At 38.1% G+C, this 21,628-nt stretch overlaps 1 protein-coding gene across 1 annotated transcript in view; it reads left to right on the top strand.

Moving 5' to 3' along the window:
- The window catches only part of LOC136864052 (uncharacterized), a 218,510-nt gene extending 197,112 nt beyond the window's left edge, over positions 1-21,398 (top strand). Inside the window, exon 5 of the mRNA XM_067140582.2 lies at positions 16,411-21,398. Within this exon, the coding sequence (XP_066996683.2) occupies positions 16,411-18,535 (2,125 nt within the window). The 3' untranslated portion in view covers positions 18,536-21,398. The remainder of the gene's footprint in view (positions 1-16,410) is intronic.
- Positions 21,399-21,628: the final 230 nt, after the last annotated feature.

Genomic DNA, 21,628 nt, shown 5'->3' with positions numbered 1-21,628 from the left:
CCTGGCTATGCCCGTTACACACCATCTCTCCGCTGACAGCACAGAGCATCCCGTTTAGTTGAGCATCTCGTATCCTTACTCCCAGGTTTTTTCTTTCCAACATATTCAAAAAACTTCTCCTTTGTCGGAAATGACCAGAAGAAATTATACTGCTTTCCTTTGGATCGTCTCCAGTTCTTGTATCAAGTAATCCTGGTGGGAATCTCACACACTGAAACCATCCTCTGATTGGGGGCCTTACCCTTTGGTTTACCCCCTTACTACAACCCCTAAATACCCTCATAACCATATGAAGAGATGTGTAACCTTTATGTACTATCTCATTCATGAATGAAGATCTTTCTTTATATTAAGTTATAGACCGTGATCCCCATGAAATGAAATGAAATGGCGTATGGCTTTTAGTGCCGGGAGTGCCAGAGGACATGTTCGGTTCGCCAGGTGCAGGTCTTTTGGCTTGACGCCCGTAGGCAACCTGCGCGTCCTTATGAGGATGAAATGATGATGAAGACGACACATACACCCAGCCCCCGTCCCAGAGAAATTAACCTATGATGGATAAAATTCCCGACCCTGCCGGGAATCGAACCCGGGACCCCTGTGACCAAAGGCCAGCACGCTAACCATTTAGCTATGGAGCCAGACATCCCCATGAGGTACTGTCACCCGATCAACAGAGTAATTGAATCTGAGAGGACTTTTCCTCTTTGTGAAAATTACAACCGGACTTTTCATCCCATTTACCATCATACCTTGTCTCCTGTCCATCTCACAACATTGTTGATCTCTTTTTGCAGTCACTTACAAACCTGTAGCTTATTTAAATTTATACAGTGTAAAATTATCAGCAAAAGAGCCTTATCTTTGATTGCAGATAACCATTTCAGGATCAGATAACTCTTAAACTACTCTAATTGTATGAGTTCTTTCTAGAAATTTAGCCACCCATTCAACCACTTTTTTTGTCAATTAGCCCTCATTTTCTACAGTAGTCTCTAATAATCTACCCTTTCAAAATCCTTGAATCCGATACCTCCTGTGGGTGGGAGCAATAGAATACATCCATGGCATCCCTTGCCTGCCATAAGAGGCAACTAAAAGGAGCCCAGGAACTCTAAACTTGCAAGCACTGGTTGACGACAGTGGGGACTTCAGCTGAGTCCTGGCATTGCTTCCCTTTACTTACACACCAAGTTCAATTTCATTTATCCTATCCGATCTCCCTTGGTCATTTCTTGTTCTTTTCTGACCCCAGTGGTGTTAGGTTTTTGAGGTCTAGAAAGACTCACTTTACCGGTCTTGATGGCCCTCACCTTCCTTTGGCCGCTACCTTCTTTTTTTGAAGTGTCGAATCTCTTCCCTCTGATTAGTGTTAATAGAGGATGGTTGCCCAGTTCCTCTTAAAACAATAATCAGCACCACCACCACCATGGATGGATACATATAGTCCATTCGACCTGAATCTAAATTATCTGCTATATCATGTTAGAATCCTACAAGTTGAGCCTCAATGGAATAACTTTTCCTAAACGTGAACAGCCTTCTATCAAACCAGAGCTTATATGCAACACATGTTATGCAAACTGGCCTGTAATTATCTGCTTTATGTTTATCACACTTTCCTTTATACAGTGGGGCTAGAGCTCCTTCTTACAAACAGTAAACACACAAATATTTCAGATATGGCAGCATATTTCTACTGATTACCCTGAATTCTTAATCTTCTTTTAGCTTTCAGCTTTTGTACCTTTTTTGTAAATGTCTTTATTATCATAGGTGAATTCCACTACTTTGCCTGTATTAGTCACCTCCTCAACCTGGAAATTAATCTTACATCCTACTATCTGTGCATATTGCTAGCTGAATTCATATGCTTTCTGAAAGTCCTCACATATACACTCTCCTACTTCATTAATTTTCCCTGGAATGTCCATCCTGAAACTTGTGTCTGCCTTAAAGTACCTATAAATACCTGTCCATTACTCACTAAAATTCATGTGGCTGTCAGTTATGCTTGCCATCATGTTATCCTTAGCTGAAATTTTTGCTCAATTAAATTTCCTAGTAAGTTCTTTCAGTCTCTCCTTACTTCCTCATTTATTCCTATTTCTTTCTAACCTTCACATCCGTTATATCACAGTGGATCTTTACTATTACTTACCACTTTAGAAAAATACCATACCTGTTTTCAAACTCCCCAACAATTTCATTAAACCCATCCCATAGTCTGTTTATATTTTCATTCACCATTTTTAACTAATCATAATTAATTTTTAAAAACTCCCCTATGTCTCTCTCATCAACCTTATATTGCCTAATAGTCTTACAGCATTCTATTCTCTCACATTTATTTTCAACTACAACAGAAAAGATCTTCATGATCACTTCAATTTTTCTATAGTGCTCATCTGGTTTTATTAGCACCATGTCTAGAATATTTTTCCCTCTATATTGTTTGTTCCATCACTTTCTGATTCAGCTGTCCTTCCCAGATTAACTTATTCACCATTTGTCGGTCATGTTTTCTGTCATTCGCATTGGTCACCACTGATCTGCATTTAGGGCAGTTGCTCAGGTGGCAGATACCCTGTCTGTTGTTTACTCATCTTCTCTTCAAGAATTGCAGAGAATCTTTAAATTTATTAAACATCATTAAAGTATGAAGGCTTTCATGGCCGGTGTCAATATAATAAAAATCTTCCGGGCTATTATACCGTGGTCCACTCCTCTCGTTTCGACTACTGCTGCGCTAGTCATTTTCTGTGGCGTCATGTAGATACGCTCTCCTGTATCCCGCTGGCGACTGCGAAAGTTGTTCAGGAAGCAGCTGTATTTATATGTGAGGCCTCCAATTTGTTTGCTCTGTGCAATCCGACATCTGATTGAATATCAGAAAGCACGACCTCCGGTTGGGTCACACCGAGCAATCTGACGTTTGGTTGGGTCTCTGAGCACACGACCTCCGATTGGGTCGTGCCGAGCAATGGATCCTCTGGTTGGTTGACTGTGATGTCCGTGATCTTGGTTAGCTTCGGCCGTACCTTATATAAAGGGGTGTACCAGGCCTTGCTGAGTTTCGGTCCTTCCTCCTTTCCATTAAAGTTATCCGTATGTTTGTGTATCTTTATTGCTTCCCTGTAGAGACAGGCGTGAAAGTGTGATGTTGTGGTCAGTATGTCAGTATCCTCGTAACGGATCTCATGCTTTCCGTCAAGCAGTGCATGCTCCGCTACTGCTGATTTGTCATATTTGCCCCAAGCAACAGTTCCTTTCCTTAAACATCTCCCATGGTAAATTATTCCAATCACTAACTCCTCTTCTTATAAAGGAATATTTGTCCCAGTTTGTCCTCTTGAATTTCAACTTTATCTTCATATTGTGATCTCAGACTTATTTGATTACCAATGTCATCCCACACCATCTCTCCACTGACAGCTCAGAATGTACCACTTAGTCTCCTTACACCCAAGTCTTCCCATCCCAAATTCTGCAACACCTTTGTAATGCTTCTCTTCTGTCAGAAATCACCCAGAAGAAATCGAGCTACTCTTCTTTGGATTTCTTCCAGTTCTCGAGTTGAGTAATCCTGGTGAAGGTCCCATACACTGGAAACTTACTCTTAATTGGGGTATTACCAGAGACTTATATGCCCTCTCCTTTACATCCTTACTGCAACCCCTAAATACCCTCACAGTCATGTGCACAAATCAGTACCCATTATTTACAATCACATTTGTGTGATTTGTGTGATTACTTATATCAACTTGTTGTTGTTTGAATCATCAGTCCATAGACTGGTTTGATGCAGCTTCCATGCCACCCTATCCTGTGCTAACCTTTTCATTTCTACGTAACTATTGCATCCTACATCTGCTCTAATCTGCTTGTCATATTCATACCTTGGTCTACCCCTACCGTTCTTACCACCTACACTTCCTTCAAAAACCAACTGAACAAGTCCTGGGTGTCTTAAGATGTGTCTTATCATTGTATCTCTTCTTCTCGTCAAATTTAGCCAAGATAGAAATAATAACAGTAAGTTATCACATGTAAATTTAGCCAAGTCGATCTCCTCTCACCAATTCGATTCAGTATCTCTTCATTCGTGATTCAATCTATCCATCTCACCTTCAGCATTCTTCTGTAACACCACATTTCAAAAGCTTCTATTCTCTTTCTTTCTGAGCTAGTTATCGTCCATGTTTCACTTCCATACAATGCCACGCTCCACACGAAAGTCTTCAAAAACATCTTTCTAATTCCGATATCAATGTTTGAAGTGAGCAAATTTCTTTTCTTAAGGAAGCTCTTCCTTGCTTGTGCTAGTCTGCATTTTTATGTCCCCCTTACTTCTGCCATCATTAGTTATTTTACTACCCAAGTAACACTTCATCTACTTCCTTTAAGACTTCGTTTCCTAATCTAATATTTCCTACATCACCTGCCTTCGTTCGACTGCACTCCATTACTTTTGTTTTGGACTTACTTATTTTCATCTTGTACTCCTTACCCAAGACTTCATCCATACCATTCAGCAACTTCTCGAGATCTTCTGCAGTCTCAGATAAAATAATATCATCAGCAAATCTCAAGGTTTTGATTTCCTCTCCTTGGACTGTGATTCCTTTTCCAAATGTCTCTTTCATTTCCTTTACTGCCTGTTCTATGTAAACATTGAAAAGGAGGGGGGACAAACTGCAGCCTTGCCTCACTCCTTTCTGGATTGCTGCTTCTTTTTCTAAGCCCTCGATTCTTATCACTGCAGACTGATTTTTATACAGATTGTAGATAATTCTTCGTTCTCAGTATCTGATCCCTATCATCTTCAGAATCATAAATAGCTTGGTCCAATCAACATTATCGAATGCCTTTTCTAGATCTACGAATGCCATGTATGTGGGCTTGTCCTTCTTGATTCGATCCTCTAAGATCAGACGTAAAGTCAGGATTGCTTCACGTGTTCCTACATTTCTTCTGAAGCCAAATTCATCTTCTCCCAACTCAGCTTCAACTTGTTTTTCCATTCTTCTGTAAATAATACGTGTTAAAATTTTGCAGACATGAGATACTAAACTAATGGTGCGGTACTTTTCACACCTGTCAGCACTGGCTTTCTTGGGAATAGGTATAACAACATTCTGCCGAAAATTGGATGGGACTTCTCCTGTCTCATACATCCTGCACACTAAATGAAATAACCTTGCCATGCTGGTTTCTCCTAAGACAGTCAGTAATTCAGAGGGAATATCATCAATTCCAGGTGCCTAATTCCTATTTAGGTCACTCACAGCTCTGTCAAACTCTGACCTCAAAATTGGGTCTCCCATTTCATCAGCATAAACAGCCTCTTCATGTTCCAGAACCAAATTATCTACATCGTTACCTTGATACAACTGTTGGATATGCTCCTGCCATCTTTCTGCTTTGTCTTCTTTCCCTAGAAGTGGCTTTCCATCTGAGCTCTTAATATTCATGCACCTAGATTTCCTTTCTCCAAAGGTTTCCTTGATTTTCCTGTATGCAGCATCTACCTTTCCCAGGACCATACAGCCTTCGACATCCTTGCACTTCTCCTTCAGCCATTCTTCCTTAGCTACCTTGCACTTTCTATCCACTTGATTCTTTAATCACCTGTGTTCTTTTCTGCCCTCTTCATTTCTAGCATTCTTGTATTTTCGTCGTTCATCAATCAGGTCTAGTATCACCCGAGTTATCCACTGATTCTTAGTTGATCTTTTCTTCCTTCCTAACATTTCTTCCGCAGCCCTACTGACTTCATTTTTCATGACTCTCCACTCTTCCTCTATAGTGTTTCCTTCAGCCTTTTCATTTAGTCCTTGTGCAACATGTTCCTTGAAACAATCCCTCACACTCTTTTCTTTCAAGTTGTCTAGATCCCATCTTTTTGCATTCTTTCCTTTCTTCAATTTCTTCAACTTCAGATGGCATTTCATGACCAACAAGTTGTGGTCAGAGTCCACGTCTGCTCCTGGGAAAGTTTTGCAATCCAACACCTGGTTTCTGAATCTCTGCCTAATCATAATGAAGTCTATTTGATACCTTCCAGTGTCTCCAGGTCTCGTCCACGTATACAGCCGTCGTTTGTGGTGGTTGAACCAAATATTGGCAAGGACTAAATTATGATCAGTGCAGAATTCAACCAGCCGACTTCCTCTTTCGTTCCTTTGTCCCAATCCAAATTCTCCTACTGTACTACCTTCTCTTCCTTGGCTTACCACTGCATTCCAGTCTCCCATCACAATTAGATTCTCGTCACCTTTTACATATTGTAGTAAATCTTCTATCTCCTCATATATTCTTTCAATTTCTTCATCATCCGCTGAACTAGTAGGCATATAGACCTGCATTATTGTGGTGGGCATTGGCTTGGTGTCTACCTTGACGACAATAATTCTTTCACTATGCTGGTCGTAGTAGCTTACCCGCTGCCCTATTTTCTTATTCATTATTAAACCAACGCCTGCATTTCCAATGTTTGATTTTGTGTTGATAATTCGGTAGTTGCCTGACCAAAATTCCTGTTCTTCCTGCCAACGTACTTATACCAACTACATCTAACTTTAGCCTATCCATCTCCCTTTTCTGATTCTCTAACCTACCACAACGATTCAAACTTCTAACATTCCACGCTCCGACTCGTAGAATGTCAGTATCCATCTTCCTGATGATCGCCCCCTCTCGTAAACATTTTTAAATCCAAATTTCGCATAATAATTATTGATTTTTTACGTCCCACAAACTACTTTTGATGTTTTTCGGAGACGCCGAGGTGCCGGAATTTTGTCGCGCAGGAGTTCTTTACGTGCCTGTAAATCGACACGAAGCTGACGTATTTGAGCAACTTCCGAATGATCTAACATTGAACCTACCAACTTCAGAAAGCCAGCGCCTCGACCATCTGAGCCACTCAGCCCGGCTCCAAATTTCACTCTTTTATGCATTTGTAAAATAATGTTTTACCTAAGTAATTAAAATTATCAAACCTTTATTTCAATTGAATTATGCATATTATTTTCTTATAATGGTACTTCTGTAGACCTACTATATGCAGAACTTTACGAAAATTGGCCTATTATTCAAGTGTGGCCCGCGAACATGCCTAAGGTTTCCAGTATGGCCCTCGAGCCCTTACAAATTGGAAACCCCTGTTCTAGATCTGTCTGACTCTGTTTATCACTATCTAATCTAAAATCACGAACAATATTACTCAGGTCATGTCTTTGCAGAAGGTGTAGCCTGGTAATCTGCTTAGTATCTAAATTGTCTCTGATATTTTTCAGAACAGTGTCAAAGGGAACATTCTGAGCTAACTGGCCAGCACTGCTCTCTCTCTCTCTCTCTCTCTCTCTCTCTCTCTCTCTCTCTCTCTCTAGCAGGATATGCCCACCTTCTCTGCGATGTCCAAAATGTACATTATTGTAAATAACATGCACACTCGATTTATTTATTTTACATGAACCCTGAATTTTCATATGCCATATTCCCTTTCCTCTTCTTTTGACCAATCCACTGCAATTACAGAACTAAGTAGATACAGTTGTCGAAGTCCTCTTATGTCTTGGTGGACGAGTTAGAATATATCTGGATTGAGTGTCTTTTTCTTCCTTTCATTTCCATACCTTAAATTCTTGAAAATTTTTTAAAATCGAATTACTAGTTATTAACATTAACATAAACATAATAATAAACTCATTGCACAGCTCAATTTGTTGTATGGTAAGGGTCATTCCATACTGACATTCCAACAAATTAGACATTTACTTTCTTTTTACTAAACTTGTTTGTAGAGTACTGGTGCCTGCCCGGTGGCCATAATTGTTAAGGCATTGAGGTTTACACGGTCTAACACCGTGGTTAGCCAGTTCGAGTCCCTTTGATTGAAAACATTTTGTCCGTCAGAATCTTTGGTCGCCAGGGTAGGGGAGGTGGTGGTCTACAATTTCTAATCACTAGATTGCGTGCCAAAAGCCTGGATTAAATTCCAAACCTCTCCGCAGTGCTCATATGGAGTGAGGGCATGTGACGCTGGTGACGGTAATTCATCCGTCGGATGGAGGCGTTAAGCCTTGAGCAGACCCCTTGGTGCTATTTGACAGAAGTAGGCTACGTGCTGGCACCGAGTTTCACCCTCTCCTTTCCTGCTATCATATATCGCGTCATTCATTTAATCTCAATAACTCCTCTGATGAGGTTGACATCAGGAAGGGCATCCGGTCATAAAAACCCTCCATGACTGATTAGTCTCACCACATTCCCGAGCCCGTAGATAAAGCGGGACAAGGTTTGGACAAACAAAAACAAAAAAAACCATTGTTTGTAGAGTGATCTAATGTTTATTGTTGTTTGTCCAACACTTGTCCCGTTTCTCTATGGGGTTGGGTATGAGGTGAGGTGAGATGAATCTGTCATTACAAGTGATAAGCTTTAACAGCTTCATTTCAAGTAATACTAATCCCGTATTGACTATAATCAATCAATGAATATTCAAGATAAACTTAAATATTATAATTAAGCGATCCGCCTATTCAGTACAATATATAATTTATTATATCTAGTACATGTTTCGTCCCCTAAGGGACATCATCAGCTAATAATAAATTAACATTAATATATCAGAAATAAATATTAAAATTGGAAAGACACCTTAAAATTTTTGACATTTAAAATAAGATCTTCGAAATTTTGTTAAAATTGTAAGTCATAAGACAGATAAAACAGTTAAATTGTCCATATTTCTCTTGTTGATGTTCTTGGAAAATACAGTTTTGCTTATAAAATCTTAAAATATCATTTGTTGTAAATAGCACACTTGATTTGTATCTCTTGGTGAAAGATTTGTTGAAACTTAATAAGCATTCCTTAGATGGTATAATAAAATTTAAATGCTTCAGAATTTAAAGTCAGATCGGGGCCATGATGGTAAACTTCTGTGTGGTTCTGTGTGGACTCACTTCTCCTTCTCCGCGCATCGGGGCCAATAATAAGGAATAAAATTATATCCATTACCACACAGAAGTTCACCAAACTTCCCGACTTAATGATTCCGAATAAAATTCGTACAACGAATAATTGGATAGGGGTAAGTTTTTAATCTTTAATGTTTCATTTTTTTAAATGCAAATAATTTCTTTAGGCAACATACCCTCAAACAATTTTTAATTAATAGTTACATTTTCCTGCCGGTTACAGATCGTACTCCAAACTATCCAACTAAATGAAAACTGAACAATTCGACCAACAATCTACATAATCTTCTCCACCGGACAGTAAGAAAGGTCTAGAAAAAGAAGGAACACTATACCATCAAGACAAGTGTGCAAGAGCATTAACGGAAAACTGTCGAACTTAATAATGAACCAGTGCAAGTGACAACGAATGAAAACAAAGATGTTTTAATTTAAAATTATACAAATTAAAAACTGTTCTAATCTTAACTAACAAACACACACACATCCATCCTCCCGCACCACTTAAACGTCCCTTACTAACACATTTTAATTTTAACTATGAAATGTTTTATGCTTTTCCACCTAAGCCTTAAGCGAAACAGCCAATGATTACTGCTAAGCAATCGAAACATGTTCTGTAAGTTTTTAATGACATAAATTTAGCCGAAGGCTAAATAATAAAAAAGTATCGATCAGGTGGAACCTTTTACTTAATTGTTATCTTGATTACAATATCGATACGGAATGAAGTGGATAGTATGTAACATGTAGAGTATATCGAAATGGACAAGCAACTAGCTGATATGTTAGCTAAGCCTGTAAATTATGTAATTCTTGACAATTGTGTGAAAGGTCTTGGTTCGGTAAACTGTTAACATATTGAGACGTTAAGGTTATGTAAAAAATAAATATGAGTTTAACATTGAGGGGGGAATGTTGAGGGTCAATGTCCCTCATATTGCATACGCTTTAGTAGAGGCATTTACTCAATGAGAATGTATAGACTCATTGGATCAGCTGTGTACCTATCTTAATATGTGTCAGTAGTAGGAGGCACCAGCAAGACTAGGATGTAACAGTTGTTGAATATGTGTACAGTTGGATATGTGAACAGTTTGATGGGACTTGTACATGAGTTACGACGTAGTAAGCTGTGTACTAGAAGAGTGAATGTATACAGAGATGTTGGGATGTTGAATAAACCATTCTTTTAACTTAACATGTGGTATCATGTTATGTTACTCCTCGCATAGCCTGATGATTAGTTCACCTACAGATGTCTTGGAATTGCAAAGAAATATCAATATGTATCCATGGAAACCTCAACAAAACAATAAAGAGGGAGTATGAAAATTTCACTCATTGCAAGGCAGTGGGTTAACATTCCAAACAGAAACTATATTGCGTGCTATGTTTTTCCTGACACAGTCCCTACTCCACACTCTGCCCTTCCTCCCTCACCTGATAACCTCCTATCTCTTCCTTGTTATCTCCCCTTACCCAAACATTTTAAGGCAGAAACAGGCTCCAAGAAGGACATTCCAGGAATAATTAATGAACAAGGGGAGTGTGTATGTGAGGATCTTTAAGAGGCAGAAGTATTCAGTCAGCAGTATGTAAAGATTGTTGGTTACAAGGATAATGTCCAGATAGAGGAGGAGACTAGTGCTAAAGAAGTATTAAAATTTACACATGATAACAATGACATTTACAATAAAATACAAAAGTTGAAAATTAGAAAAGTGGCTGGAATTGATAAGATTTCTGGGGATATACTAAAGACAATGGGTTGGGATATAGTACCATATCGTCCCTGCTCTGGCAAACTAACGAATCTGAAAATTGTCAAGAGGTTAGGGGAGCTGAAAGAAGTTGTGATTACTCATGTCAAATCAATTTTTATATTTAATTATTGGTTTTATGTGTTAGATATATAGAATGAGCTGCAGATGTGAGACTTTGTCAGAGGGTAGACAGTATATAAATAACAAAATCTAGACCAGAACTTCAGAACTACAGATTCCTTAGTTTGTCAGTTTCGCTAGTTTGCCAGAGCAGGGACGATATCTGAAGTACTTATTTGATTATTGTTTACTTGAAGGAACTATACCAAATGAATAGAGAGTTGCCTTAGTATCCCCTGTGTATAAAGGAAAGGGTGATAGACATAAAGCTGAAAATTACAGGCCAGTAAGTTTGACATGCATTGCATGTAAGCTTTGGGAAGGCATTCTTTCTGATTATATTAGACATGTTTGCGAAATTAATAACTGGTTCGATAGAAGGCAATTCGGTTTTAGGAAAGGTTTTTCCACTGAAGCTCAACTTGTAGGATTCCAGCAAGATATAGTGGATATCTTGGATTCAGGAGGTCAAATGGACTGTATCGCGATTGACCTGTCTAAAGCATTTGATAGGGTGGATCATGGGAGACTACTGGCAAGAATGAGTGCAATTGGACTAGACAAAAGAGTGACTGAATGGGTTGCTATATTTCTAGAAAATAGATCTCAGAGAATTAGAGTAGGCGAAGCTTTATCTGACCCTGTAATAATTAAGAGCGAAATTCCTCAGGGCAGTATTATTGGACCTTTATGTTTTCTTATATAGATAAATTATATGAATAAACAAGTGGAATCAGAGGCAAGGCTTTTTGCAGATGTTATTCTCTATAGAGTAATAAATAACAAGATCGTGAGCAACTGCAACGTGACCTCGATAATGTTGTGAGATGGACAGCAGGCAATGGTATGTTGATAAACGGGGTTAAAAGTCAGGTTGTGAGTTTCACAAATAGGAAAAGTCCTCTGTTTTAATGACTGTGTTGATGGGGTGAAAGTTCCTTTTGGGGATCATTGTAAGTATCTAGGTGTTCATATAAGGAAAGATCTTCATTGGGGTAATCACATAAATGGGATTGTAAATAAAGGGTACAGATCTCTGCACATGGTTATGAGGGTGTTCAGGGGTTGTAGTAAGGATGTAAAGGAGAGGGCATATAAATCTCTGGTAAGACCCCACCTAGAGTATGGTTCCAGTGTATGGGACCCTGACCAGGATTACCTGATTCAAGAACTGTAAAAAATCCAAAGAAAAGCAGCTTGATTTGTTCTGGGTGTTTTCTGACAAAAGAGTAGTGTTACAGAAATGTTGCAAAGTTTGGGCTGGGAAGCATTGTAAGAAATAAGACGAGCTGCTTGACTAAGGTGTATGTTCCGAGCTGTCAGCGGAGAGATTGCGTGGAATGACCTTAATAGACGAATAAGTTTGAGTGGCGTCTTTAAAAGTAGGAAAGATCACAATATGAAGATAAAGTTGGAATTCAAAAGGACAAATTGGGGCAAATATTCATTTATAGGAAGGGGCATTAGGGATTGGAATAACTTACCAAGGGAGATGTTCAATAAATTTCCAATTTCTTTGCAATCATTTAAGAAAAGGCTAGGAAAACAACAAATAGGGAATCTGCCACCTGGGCGACTGCCCTAAATGCAGATCAGGATTGATTGATTGATTGATTGATTGATTGATTGATTGATTGATTGATTGATTGATTGATTGATTGATTGATTGATTGATTGATGACTCCTAACACATCCAGACGCATCCTCTTTGCTGCTAACTCAGCTAGTTCTACTTCCTTCTACAAGCCACACTTTAATATTAATAGTATGGTAACCCATCAAATTGTCTTGTTTGCCAAGTTGTTTCTGAGGAATCCTGTGCCTGTCAAATGGAAGTGGGACTCCGTCACTCTCTTAGGTCCAACGCAAGACATTCCTCCACTCCACTCCACTCCACTCCACTCCACTCCACTCCACTCCACTCCACTCCAACCATTTAAAGACCACCAGTGGACTGGATGTATTTGAAAGTGCTCAAATATATCAGCCTTGTATATGTAGATTTTCTGGCACATAAAAGAACTCCTGCAGGACTAAATTCTGGCAACTCGGCATCTCCGAAAACCATAAAAGTAGTTAGTGGGAAATAACGCCAATAACATTATCTTAATTAGTGTAAGAGAAAATAAATACCGGGCGAATTGGCCATGCGGTTAGGGGCGCACAGCTGTCAGCTTGCATCCGGGAGATAGTGGATTCGAGCCCCACTGTTGGCAGCCCTGAAGATGTTTTTCCGTGGTTTCCCTTTTTCACACCAGGCAAATGCTGGGGCTGTAGCTTAATTAAGGCCACGGCCGCTTCCTTCCTAGTCCTTTCACATCTCATCGTTGCCATAAGACCTATCTGCGTCAGTGCGACATAAAGCCAATTCAAAAAAAGAGAGAGAAAATAAATCACAGAATTTGGTCACTGTTTATTGAGAAGTCAGTAGACTACAAGTCATTAATCTCATTTTTTGGTCCGTATTGACAACAGTAATCACATTCAATTTTACAAAGTATATATTTATTATTCACCTATTCAATACCTACAATACCACGTTTTGTGGTTAAATAATCATAAAAGATTAATTAATTGAATGTCATTACAGCTCCAGGTTGCCCTTCCCTCCAAGGCTGTGCAATGTAGGTCAGTGTGTGTCAAGGTTAGTGCACTGCTAGCGTTTATGCTGCAAGCATGCAATAAGCAAGACCAGTCTTAATGATATTGGTATAACCAGGAACACACTAAAATTCAATGATTATCAGCTGTGGTACAAGATTTATAAGAGCAAGGATGTATGTATCGGAAACGTTTTCCCAACCGAAGACACCCATGTGATCGGGCTTTTGCAGCTGTTCTTCAGAGACTTTCACACTGGAGCTGTTATCAGAATGATTTTATCCTTTAAAACATTCATCACTCAATGACTTCCACATGACTAGGTAGGATACACAGTACTACCAGTCCAAATATCTTAATCCTTTATGTGAGGTTGCAACGACGACGGTTTACTTTACACTGGCACTAATGGTCTTCTTAAAAGACTTTATACCGGAAGGGAATCTATCAAAGACTGCTGCAGGTGATTTGTTCCAATCCCTTATGGTCCTGTTTACGTAGGAAAACTCTCCCACGTCCATATGCTGGTTTCTGGCCCTAATTTTATGCTTATGATCATTTCTCGAACCTATTCCTAATACTACTCCAGGCAGCCCTTCCCGCATAGCTCTTGTAAAGACCACACAGGCTGGATAGGGTATTGGCCGCATTTCCAAAGTCTTGATTTAATATAGCCAGAACATCATCTACATAGCGAGCCCAGTAGCAGATATTATTGAATACGGGTTTGTTTAAGATCTTTGTGTATTTTAAATTATCTAAGTAAATTTCTGCCAATATCCCTGAGGCTGGCGATCCCATGGCCAAACCATTCTGTTGGTAAATGACATTATTAAAACTGAAGTAGTTTTTATTTAGAACCAATTTCAGAATGGACATGAATTCCTAAATTTCTTGTTTGGATAATTTACTATACTTCCTTAAATTATTGTATATTACAGCTATGGTTTCTTTTGTAGGGATACTTGGATAAGTGTTTTTAATATTGAAAGAGTGGATTACTGAGGTTGAACTTCAAAATTGTTAAGATTTTTAACTAATTCTATTGTGTTTTTGATGGATTTGTTGGCTAAGAACTTCTAATTTTTCTTTAAAAACTGTTGAATGTACTGTGAGGTATTATGTGAAGGGCTCTGTCTATAATTAATGGTAGGTCTCATGGGGACGTCATGGGTTGTGCTCTAGCTTTGGGGAGTTCAAGGTTCATATTGATTAATTCAGTGGTTTCTTTGTCATTTAAGAGGAAAGTTAGACCTTTAAGCAATTGTTTTAAGTTCTTTTGAATTTTAGTTTCAGGATCTTTTTTGATAATGGTAAAAGTTTTGTCAGAAAAAAAGTTGTTTGTTTTAATAATGTGTTCCTCTTGATTCATGATGACGGTTACGATCATTCAAGCAGTCAATACTGATCTGCATTTAGGGCAGTCGCCCAGGTGGCAGATTCCCTATCTGTTGCTTTCCTAGCCTTTTCCGAAATGATTTCAAAGAAATTGGAAATTTATTGAACATCTCCCTTGGTAAGTTATTCCAATCCCTAACTCCCCTTTTGTCAGCTTTTGTTACAATTAAGTTGTGTTCTTTAATTTTCTTTTTAAGCTTTGAAACTGAATTAATGGTGTTGGCTTGCTTAGTTTGAGAATTGGTGTTATGTAGTTTAATAATATTATTTAATTTCTTCCTAACTTCGAACCTAACCTCATCTTGTTGATTGCTAGGAAGTTTGATAATTTCTGATTCTGTTACTGTTGTAATAACGTTAAGATGGGACGCATTTGGCCAGTTGTGTTTTGGGTTCCTACTCAACATTTTAGATTCTTCTTCATTCAGTGTTACGTCAGTTAAATTAATGATAGGTGGGTGGGAATTATGTATGGTGTCGGTGTTCGAATGTTGTACTTTGACACTACATTTTTTATTGTGGGCTGCATTTTTTGTTCTATGCAATTTATTATCTAAAATTTGTTGCTTACGTTTCAGAATAATTTCTAGCTTTTGGTTGACCATTGTTTGAAAGAAATCCCATTGGGTTTGGTGATCCATATTTTATTAGTTTTAACTTGAATTTTATTTATCTGGTCCGTAGATCTGTGTGTGTGTTTTTTTTAAGAGTAAATTCCAGAAAATTGGGGATTAGATTATTGCTCATGCATTGTGTGGGAAAGTTAATATCTTTTCCAATTTTCATAATCTTAGTTTTTAGGCGTAAATATAAATAAGCCTTTTTCTTTGCCTGGTTGGCTTTCAAATCATAAGCTATGAGTTTCATTTTGGTCCGTATTGAAGTGTAGAGGAGGGTCCACCTATTCAATACCATAAGCTTGTATATTGTCTTATAGAACTGGGACTAGTTTGGACCCCATATATATTGGGTCATCTTCAGCCACACTACAATTGAGACATATGTGCACATATAACCAATAATAAATTAAACACTTTGGTATTCCACAATTTACAATCTTAATTTAAAACATTGATGAAGTCCAAACAACACATCCAAACTTGAAACTAAATCACACATCAAAACAGCTGTGGTGTGGTTGATGCCGAACTGTGTTGTCGCACCTACAGCAGCCAATATGTTCCTGAGTTGATCTGGGAGATGGCATCCCTATCTGCATAGACGAGCAACTTGATTTATAATTTGTTTGTTCAATGTAATATGGGTAATGACTTTCATGTAGGTTGAAGGGGAACATTTGTAATTTGAATAGGTATTCCTTTTCGTCAGATGTAGTGATCTATTGTTTAATTTGGTTTGAAGTGAATGTCCCTATGTTCTTCGTAAGCTGCGTGCATATGATATGGATGCCAACAATATACAAGCTTTGATAGTCCTCTTCATTATTTACTGTTTGGCACCTTTGTTTCTTTGGTTTTTATTGTTTATGTTTTGTGTTAAAGATATTATGCCATAATATTGTTTAATTTTGCTTTCAGTTCACCACCAGTTGATCGGAAGAAACCTCTAAATACTCCCAGCTTCAACAGGTCACCAGAAGCCCCCTACAGTGAAGTTGACAGTACCAGTCCTCATGCAAGACCAGTGAATGATACTGATCTCGACTTCGTACCCATCTTGTATCACCCTAGTGTGTCTAGAATATTATCAGGCAGCAATGGTCGCAAGCAGGCTATCCCAGATATTATTAATAAACCTGATGCTGAATCCAAAGTTTCTCAGTTACCAGAAAAGTATCCAAAGCGTGAATTTGATTCCAATTTCCCATGGATAGCTAAGCAGGATGTGCTACAGACATTACCTAGGCCAGATACCGAACAGTCAAAATTAGATAAAGCTGTGGTTCCTGAGTTAAATGAAAAGTTATCTGGTATTATTGATACATCAGAGAATGTAGATATAATTGTAGATACTGCAGGGGAGAGACAGGCTGAACAGTTACCCGATCCTCAGCCTCAGCCTCCTAAAACAGACGATAATTCTATTCCTGTGGCCATCTCTCCCAGTACACCTGCTCACAAAGACCTTCGTGACAAATGGGATTTAGCATGGGATATCCATGTGTATTTAACTGGCACACTCTTCTCGATTCTTAGTCTGTATTCTGTTATTAATATCATTCGTGTGAATGCATGCAAACGATTGCTTTCACATGGATACTACATTACCCTGCATGGTCTGCTGTTTGTGATTGGCATTTTGCGAGGAGTTTATTTGTTTTATGATGCATACAACCGGAACAGGTCATTCCCTGAGCCAATATCGCTTTTAATGTTGAACGTTGTGTCACCTTGTATAACATCTGCATTCTTAATACTCTTCCTTTTCCTTCTCCAAGCAGCTAAAGTGCATGTTTTAAGTGTAAACTTGCAAAGACCGGCAATTGTTGCGATTTTCATTACTCTTCATGTGATATTATGCATCAGTTTGGACCTTGCAACTGGAATTGCACCTAATACAACATTCCTTCCTATTATCTGTCAGTGCTTGTTTGTTGTAATATGTGTTTGCTTGGGGCTGGCTTATCTGTACATATACAGAGTGCTGGCAAAATCAGCAATTCGAAAACAGGAAAATGTGTTCGGGAGTGCTTTCACGAATTTCCACCGTCCAACGTTAGCAACTGCTGTTCGCACAACTCTTGCTACAGCATTATTAAGCTTGCTTATGGCAGCTGTACAGTTGTATGGTATATTTGGAGTATATGATGATCCAAAACTTAATGGCAAACCCCCACCATGGTTGTGGTGGGGGTATCAGTTTTCGGTGCGTGTTATTGAAATTTCTATGTGTTTCTTGTTTTTGTGGGCTGGTGTTCAACCTCTACGTCAAGATCAAGTTGAAGAAGAGAAAGACTCTCAGAATTCAGGATTTGCGTTGTTCCGTTGCCGTCAGTGCACAAATACTCCTCAAAATAGCGAGGCAGCTGATGACATCTATCCTGCCGTCTGTGTAACTAATCAAGCTATTCATGATTACACGGTTCGTACAGGGAAAAAGGTATATGACGATTCATTTCCCTTGAATAACCTGCACAGCGGATTCCCTTTGCCAGAATCCTCGTTTTCGATTTCTACCTCCGAACGTAGATTGTTAAGGAAATCTGGGTATCCGGTTCATGATGCATCATTTCCGTTAAATGAAAGTTGCCCTTCTGAAAGGAGGTCAGTCAAGAAAAGTGGTACTCTGAGTTCAGAAAGACCAGAGTTTGATCTCCCATTTTCGTCTACATTGGAAGTTCGACGCTCTCTAAAAAACTCTGGAACTCTCATCTTACTTAATTTAGAGAGACCTGATGCATCCAGTCCACATGACAGTGTAGCAGAACGGCGATCACTGAAAAAGTCCAGCGTGTTAGAATCCAACTATCCTTTTTCATCTAATTCTGATGTTCGTCATTCGATAAAGAAATCTGGTACTCTTGTGTCTTTGAATTCAGAGAGGAGAACCCCCAGCAGTCAACATAAGTGTGGTGCTCAAACATTATCATCAACACGTGAAAGAGTATCTCCGTCGATGTTGGTTGCTGAGAATGGTTTCGTTCGATTTCGCACATTGGCAGACCCTGAAGATCAGGATCTGAATGAAATGATGCACAGGTAGGACTAATGGTGGCTGGTACCATGGAACCTGTGTTGAAATGACTTCTGATTATTCATTATGTTGTTACACTATTGGAAAGTAGTGACTTGCGTGGGGTTTTTTTTTTTTTTCGATATACCCTCAGCTACCATCATCCAGTGCACTTGAAAGGGTTTTCAGTAATTATGAACCTTTAGAGAGTTTGAAGTTAATTGAACCCTGATATTAAAACATTGAACCCTTATTGTAGCAGTTCCATGTACATATTTTAAAAAATACCAAAAAAACACCAAGGCTTAGTGCTTTTCTACACATCTTTTGTCATTCTCCGTCTAACTAACATAGCTAAGTTTTCTGTATTCTTGTTTTTCTTATTTCTGTTTCACCATTGCTGTGAATTTCTGAATCCTTTACTGTTACGGCAACTATTTTAAAATTACAATTGCCTATGTTTTAAGAGCAGGAATATTGAACTTCAAAGTTTCTAAAGGTTACTCGAGTGAAATATTTTAACGTATGTGTGGGGGTGGTCCCTGTTCAAAAATTGTTTGAAGGGTCCAGTGAAGAAATGATGTTCATAGGATATTTGTAAGGAGAAGTAATAAACTACGAGAGGTAAAGCTAATTCTTTATTGCAAGTGCATTTATACCTTTTAATTTTGCTATTTCTATCACTGATCGAGGTATTTTTTTAAATGTTATTGTATGCCTATGTGTATAGCTGTTTGTGTTTATATTTCATTCATGACCTGCGGAGCTTAATTACCTTGATAAAGGACTGGGCAGCTCTGAATGTATCCTTCATTTCAGCATCCCGTTTTCTTTACATTTTCTACACACATACTCATTGATAACATATATTAATGTTATTTGTCACTTGTGTTCAAATGGAATGCTTTTGCCAATTCAAAAGTTCAGTAATACTCATAGATAATAAGTTACCACACTTCATAAGATGGAAATATGTATAAAAGGATAAAAGCATTTGAAGTTGATTGCCATATGTAAAGATTGCTCATATCGAGAGCTGCTGGAGTTCGAAATGTGTCAGCCTGAGGGAACAGGATGAAGTAGGTAACTCATTGGAACAATCTTTTACTACAATGTAGCAAAATATGTATTGATTGAAGAAGAATCTCATTGTTCTTATTCATTAAGATACATGAAATTATTTAATTTACTTTACAGCTTCATGTATTTTTTTAAAATGATGAATTGGTTAATGCCTTTCTAGTGTTCATTGTGTGGTCTTCTGTGAACAAACTGGTTGCATAATCCTTTCCTTTTAACTTTATCAATCTTCATTCAATACCTCAGTGCTTATTCTGAAATCAGTACATTCCAAAGCCAATCATTGTCTTCTAAATCATCTTTCTACTTCTTTTGTCCTGTGCCACTTTGTCGAATCTTGTATTATGTATCTTTTCATCCTTTTGAAGTAATTTCCTCCACTATATGCGTGCCGTACAATTTTATAGCATCAGTGAACAAATACTTTTCACCAGTGGTGATTTGCTTCTTATTTTATGTGATGTATTTACTCATTATTGCCAGTCACTGGTGTCTAAGATATTTTAAAGGCATGGTGATAAATAAGCATGACTAAAGGACAGTTTTAATAAATTCTCCCCTTTTTAAAAAAAACTTTGTTGCTCGTATTGTACAGAATATCATTTTAATAAGACCTAAACTATATAGACATCATAACAACAATGCTGCTTTGTTTAAAACATCCCTTCTGATCAGTTCAATGTGTTCATTCCTGTTATTGTTGTCACTTGTTTATACCAGCAGTCATTCTGATTTAGTTATTTCTAGTGTATGAAGGAAATATCCAGAAACCACTCAGCTTTTGCTGCCATAGTTTGCAAAATCTATCTTAGTACTTGCATTGCTAGGTCTAGGAACTGACTTCAAGATACAGTATATACCAACTACAAGCTCACTGTGTTGGTTTCAGTACATATTTGTGTGTTTCTTTTACCATCTACTGCGTTAGGGTTGTACACAGCCCAGTAGTACTTGAAACGCTATGCCTACTTCAAATCAGTGCCTCCTGTGACACTTTATTCTTACATTTTAACTTACCAACATCAGATTAGCTTTTGAACTGTGTTTTTGTTCAAGTTTCAACTTTTAAAATGAAACTTCAACGTCATAATCCACTAATACCGTCAGCATAACCTGGGCTGCTTCCAATATGTTTTACCTTAAAAATTCCACCCTACCAATATATTTGTTCATGTTTAAAATAAACCTAACAAATTTGAACCAGGAACTTATTGTATCATTGTTGATACAAAATAACCTAATTTTCATCAGAAATGTCCTGATATTATATAACGACCTTTCCTTGTTACCATTCATTTTCCTTGGTACTCTTGTCACACCCTATTCTAGGTCCAAAGTACAGTAATTTCAATGTGATCAGCTCTGGAGCGTGTGCTTTGAGGCACAGGCTGAAGATTGTAAGACCAAAATCCAGCAAAATATTTTATGTTCTGAAATGCAAGAGTCTAGTGTCAGATTTACTGGTGTATTAACCAGGCTCAGACAGTTGAGGCGCTGACCTTCTGACCCTAACTTGGCAGGTTCGATTCTGGCTCAGTCCGGTGGTATTTGAAGGTGCTCAAATCCATCGGCCATGTGTTGGCAGATGTACTGGCATATAAAAAAACTCCTGTGGGACTAAATTCCGGCACCTCGGCGTCTCCAAAAACCGTAAAAGTAGTTAGTGGGACATAAAGCAAATATCATTATTGCTGGTGTATTGAACAGCCCATCTTCAGGGCTAAAATTCAGCTCTCTGTGGTTCTAACATCATCAGTAGTTGAAGGAATATTGAAAACAAAGCAGCAGTGGTGGTGGTGTCATTATTATTATTATTATTATTATTATTATTATTATTATTATTATTATTATTATTATTATTATTATTATTATTATTATTATTATTATTATTATTATTATTACCATGGTTTCGGAGCAGGAAGAGGTGAAAGAAGGTGCTGGGTGAAATGGGTCTATCAGCTATATCAAAGATTAAGTTAAGACTTTTAACATAGGTTATATTTCCTTTCAAAAAACAAACTTAACAACTTTTTGCTTAGTGAA

Source organism: Anabrus simplex, chromosome 2 (genome assembly GCF_040414725.1).
Source record: "Anabrus simplex isolate iqAnaSimp1 chromosome 2, ASM4041472v1, whole genome shotgun sequence".
Lineage (NCBI taxonomy): Eukaryota > Metazoa > Arthropoda > Insecta > Orthoptera > Tettigoniidae > Anabrus > Anabrus simplex.
Note: the sequence above shows the minus strand (reverse complement) of the source record. Positions and strands in the feature narration are given on the sequence as shown.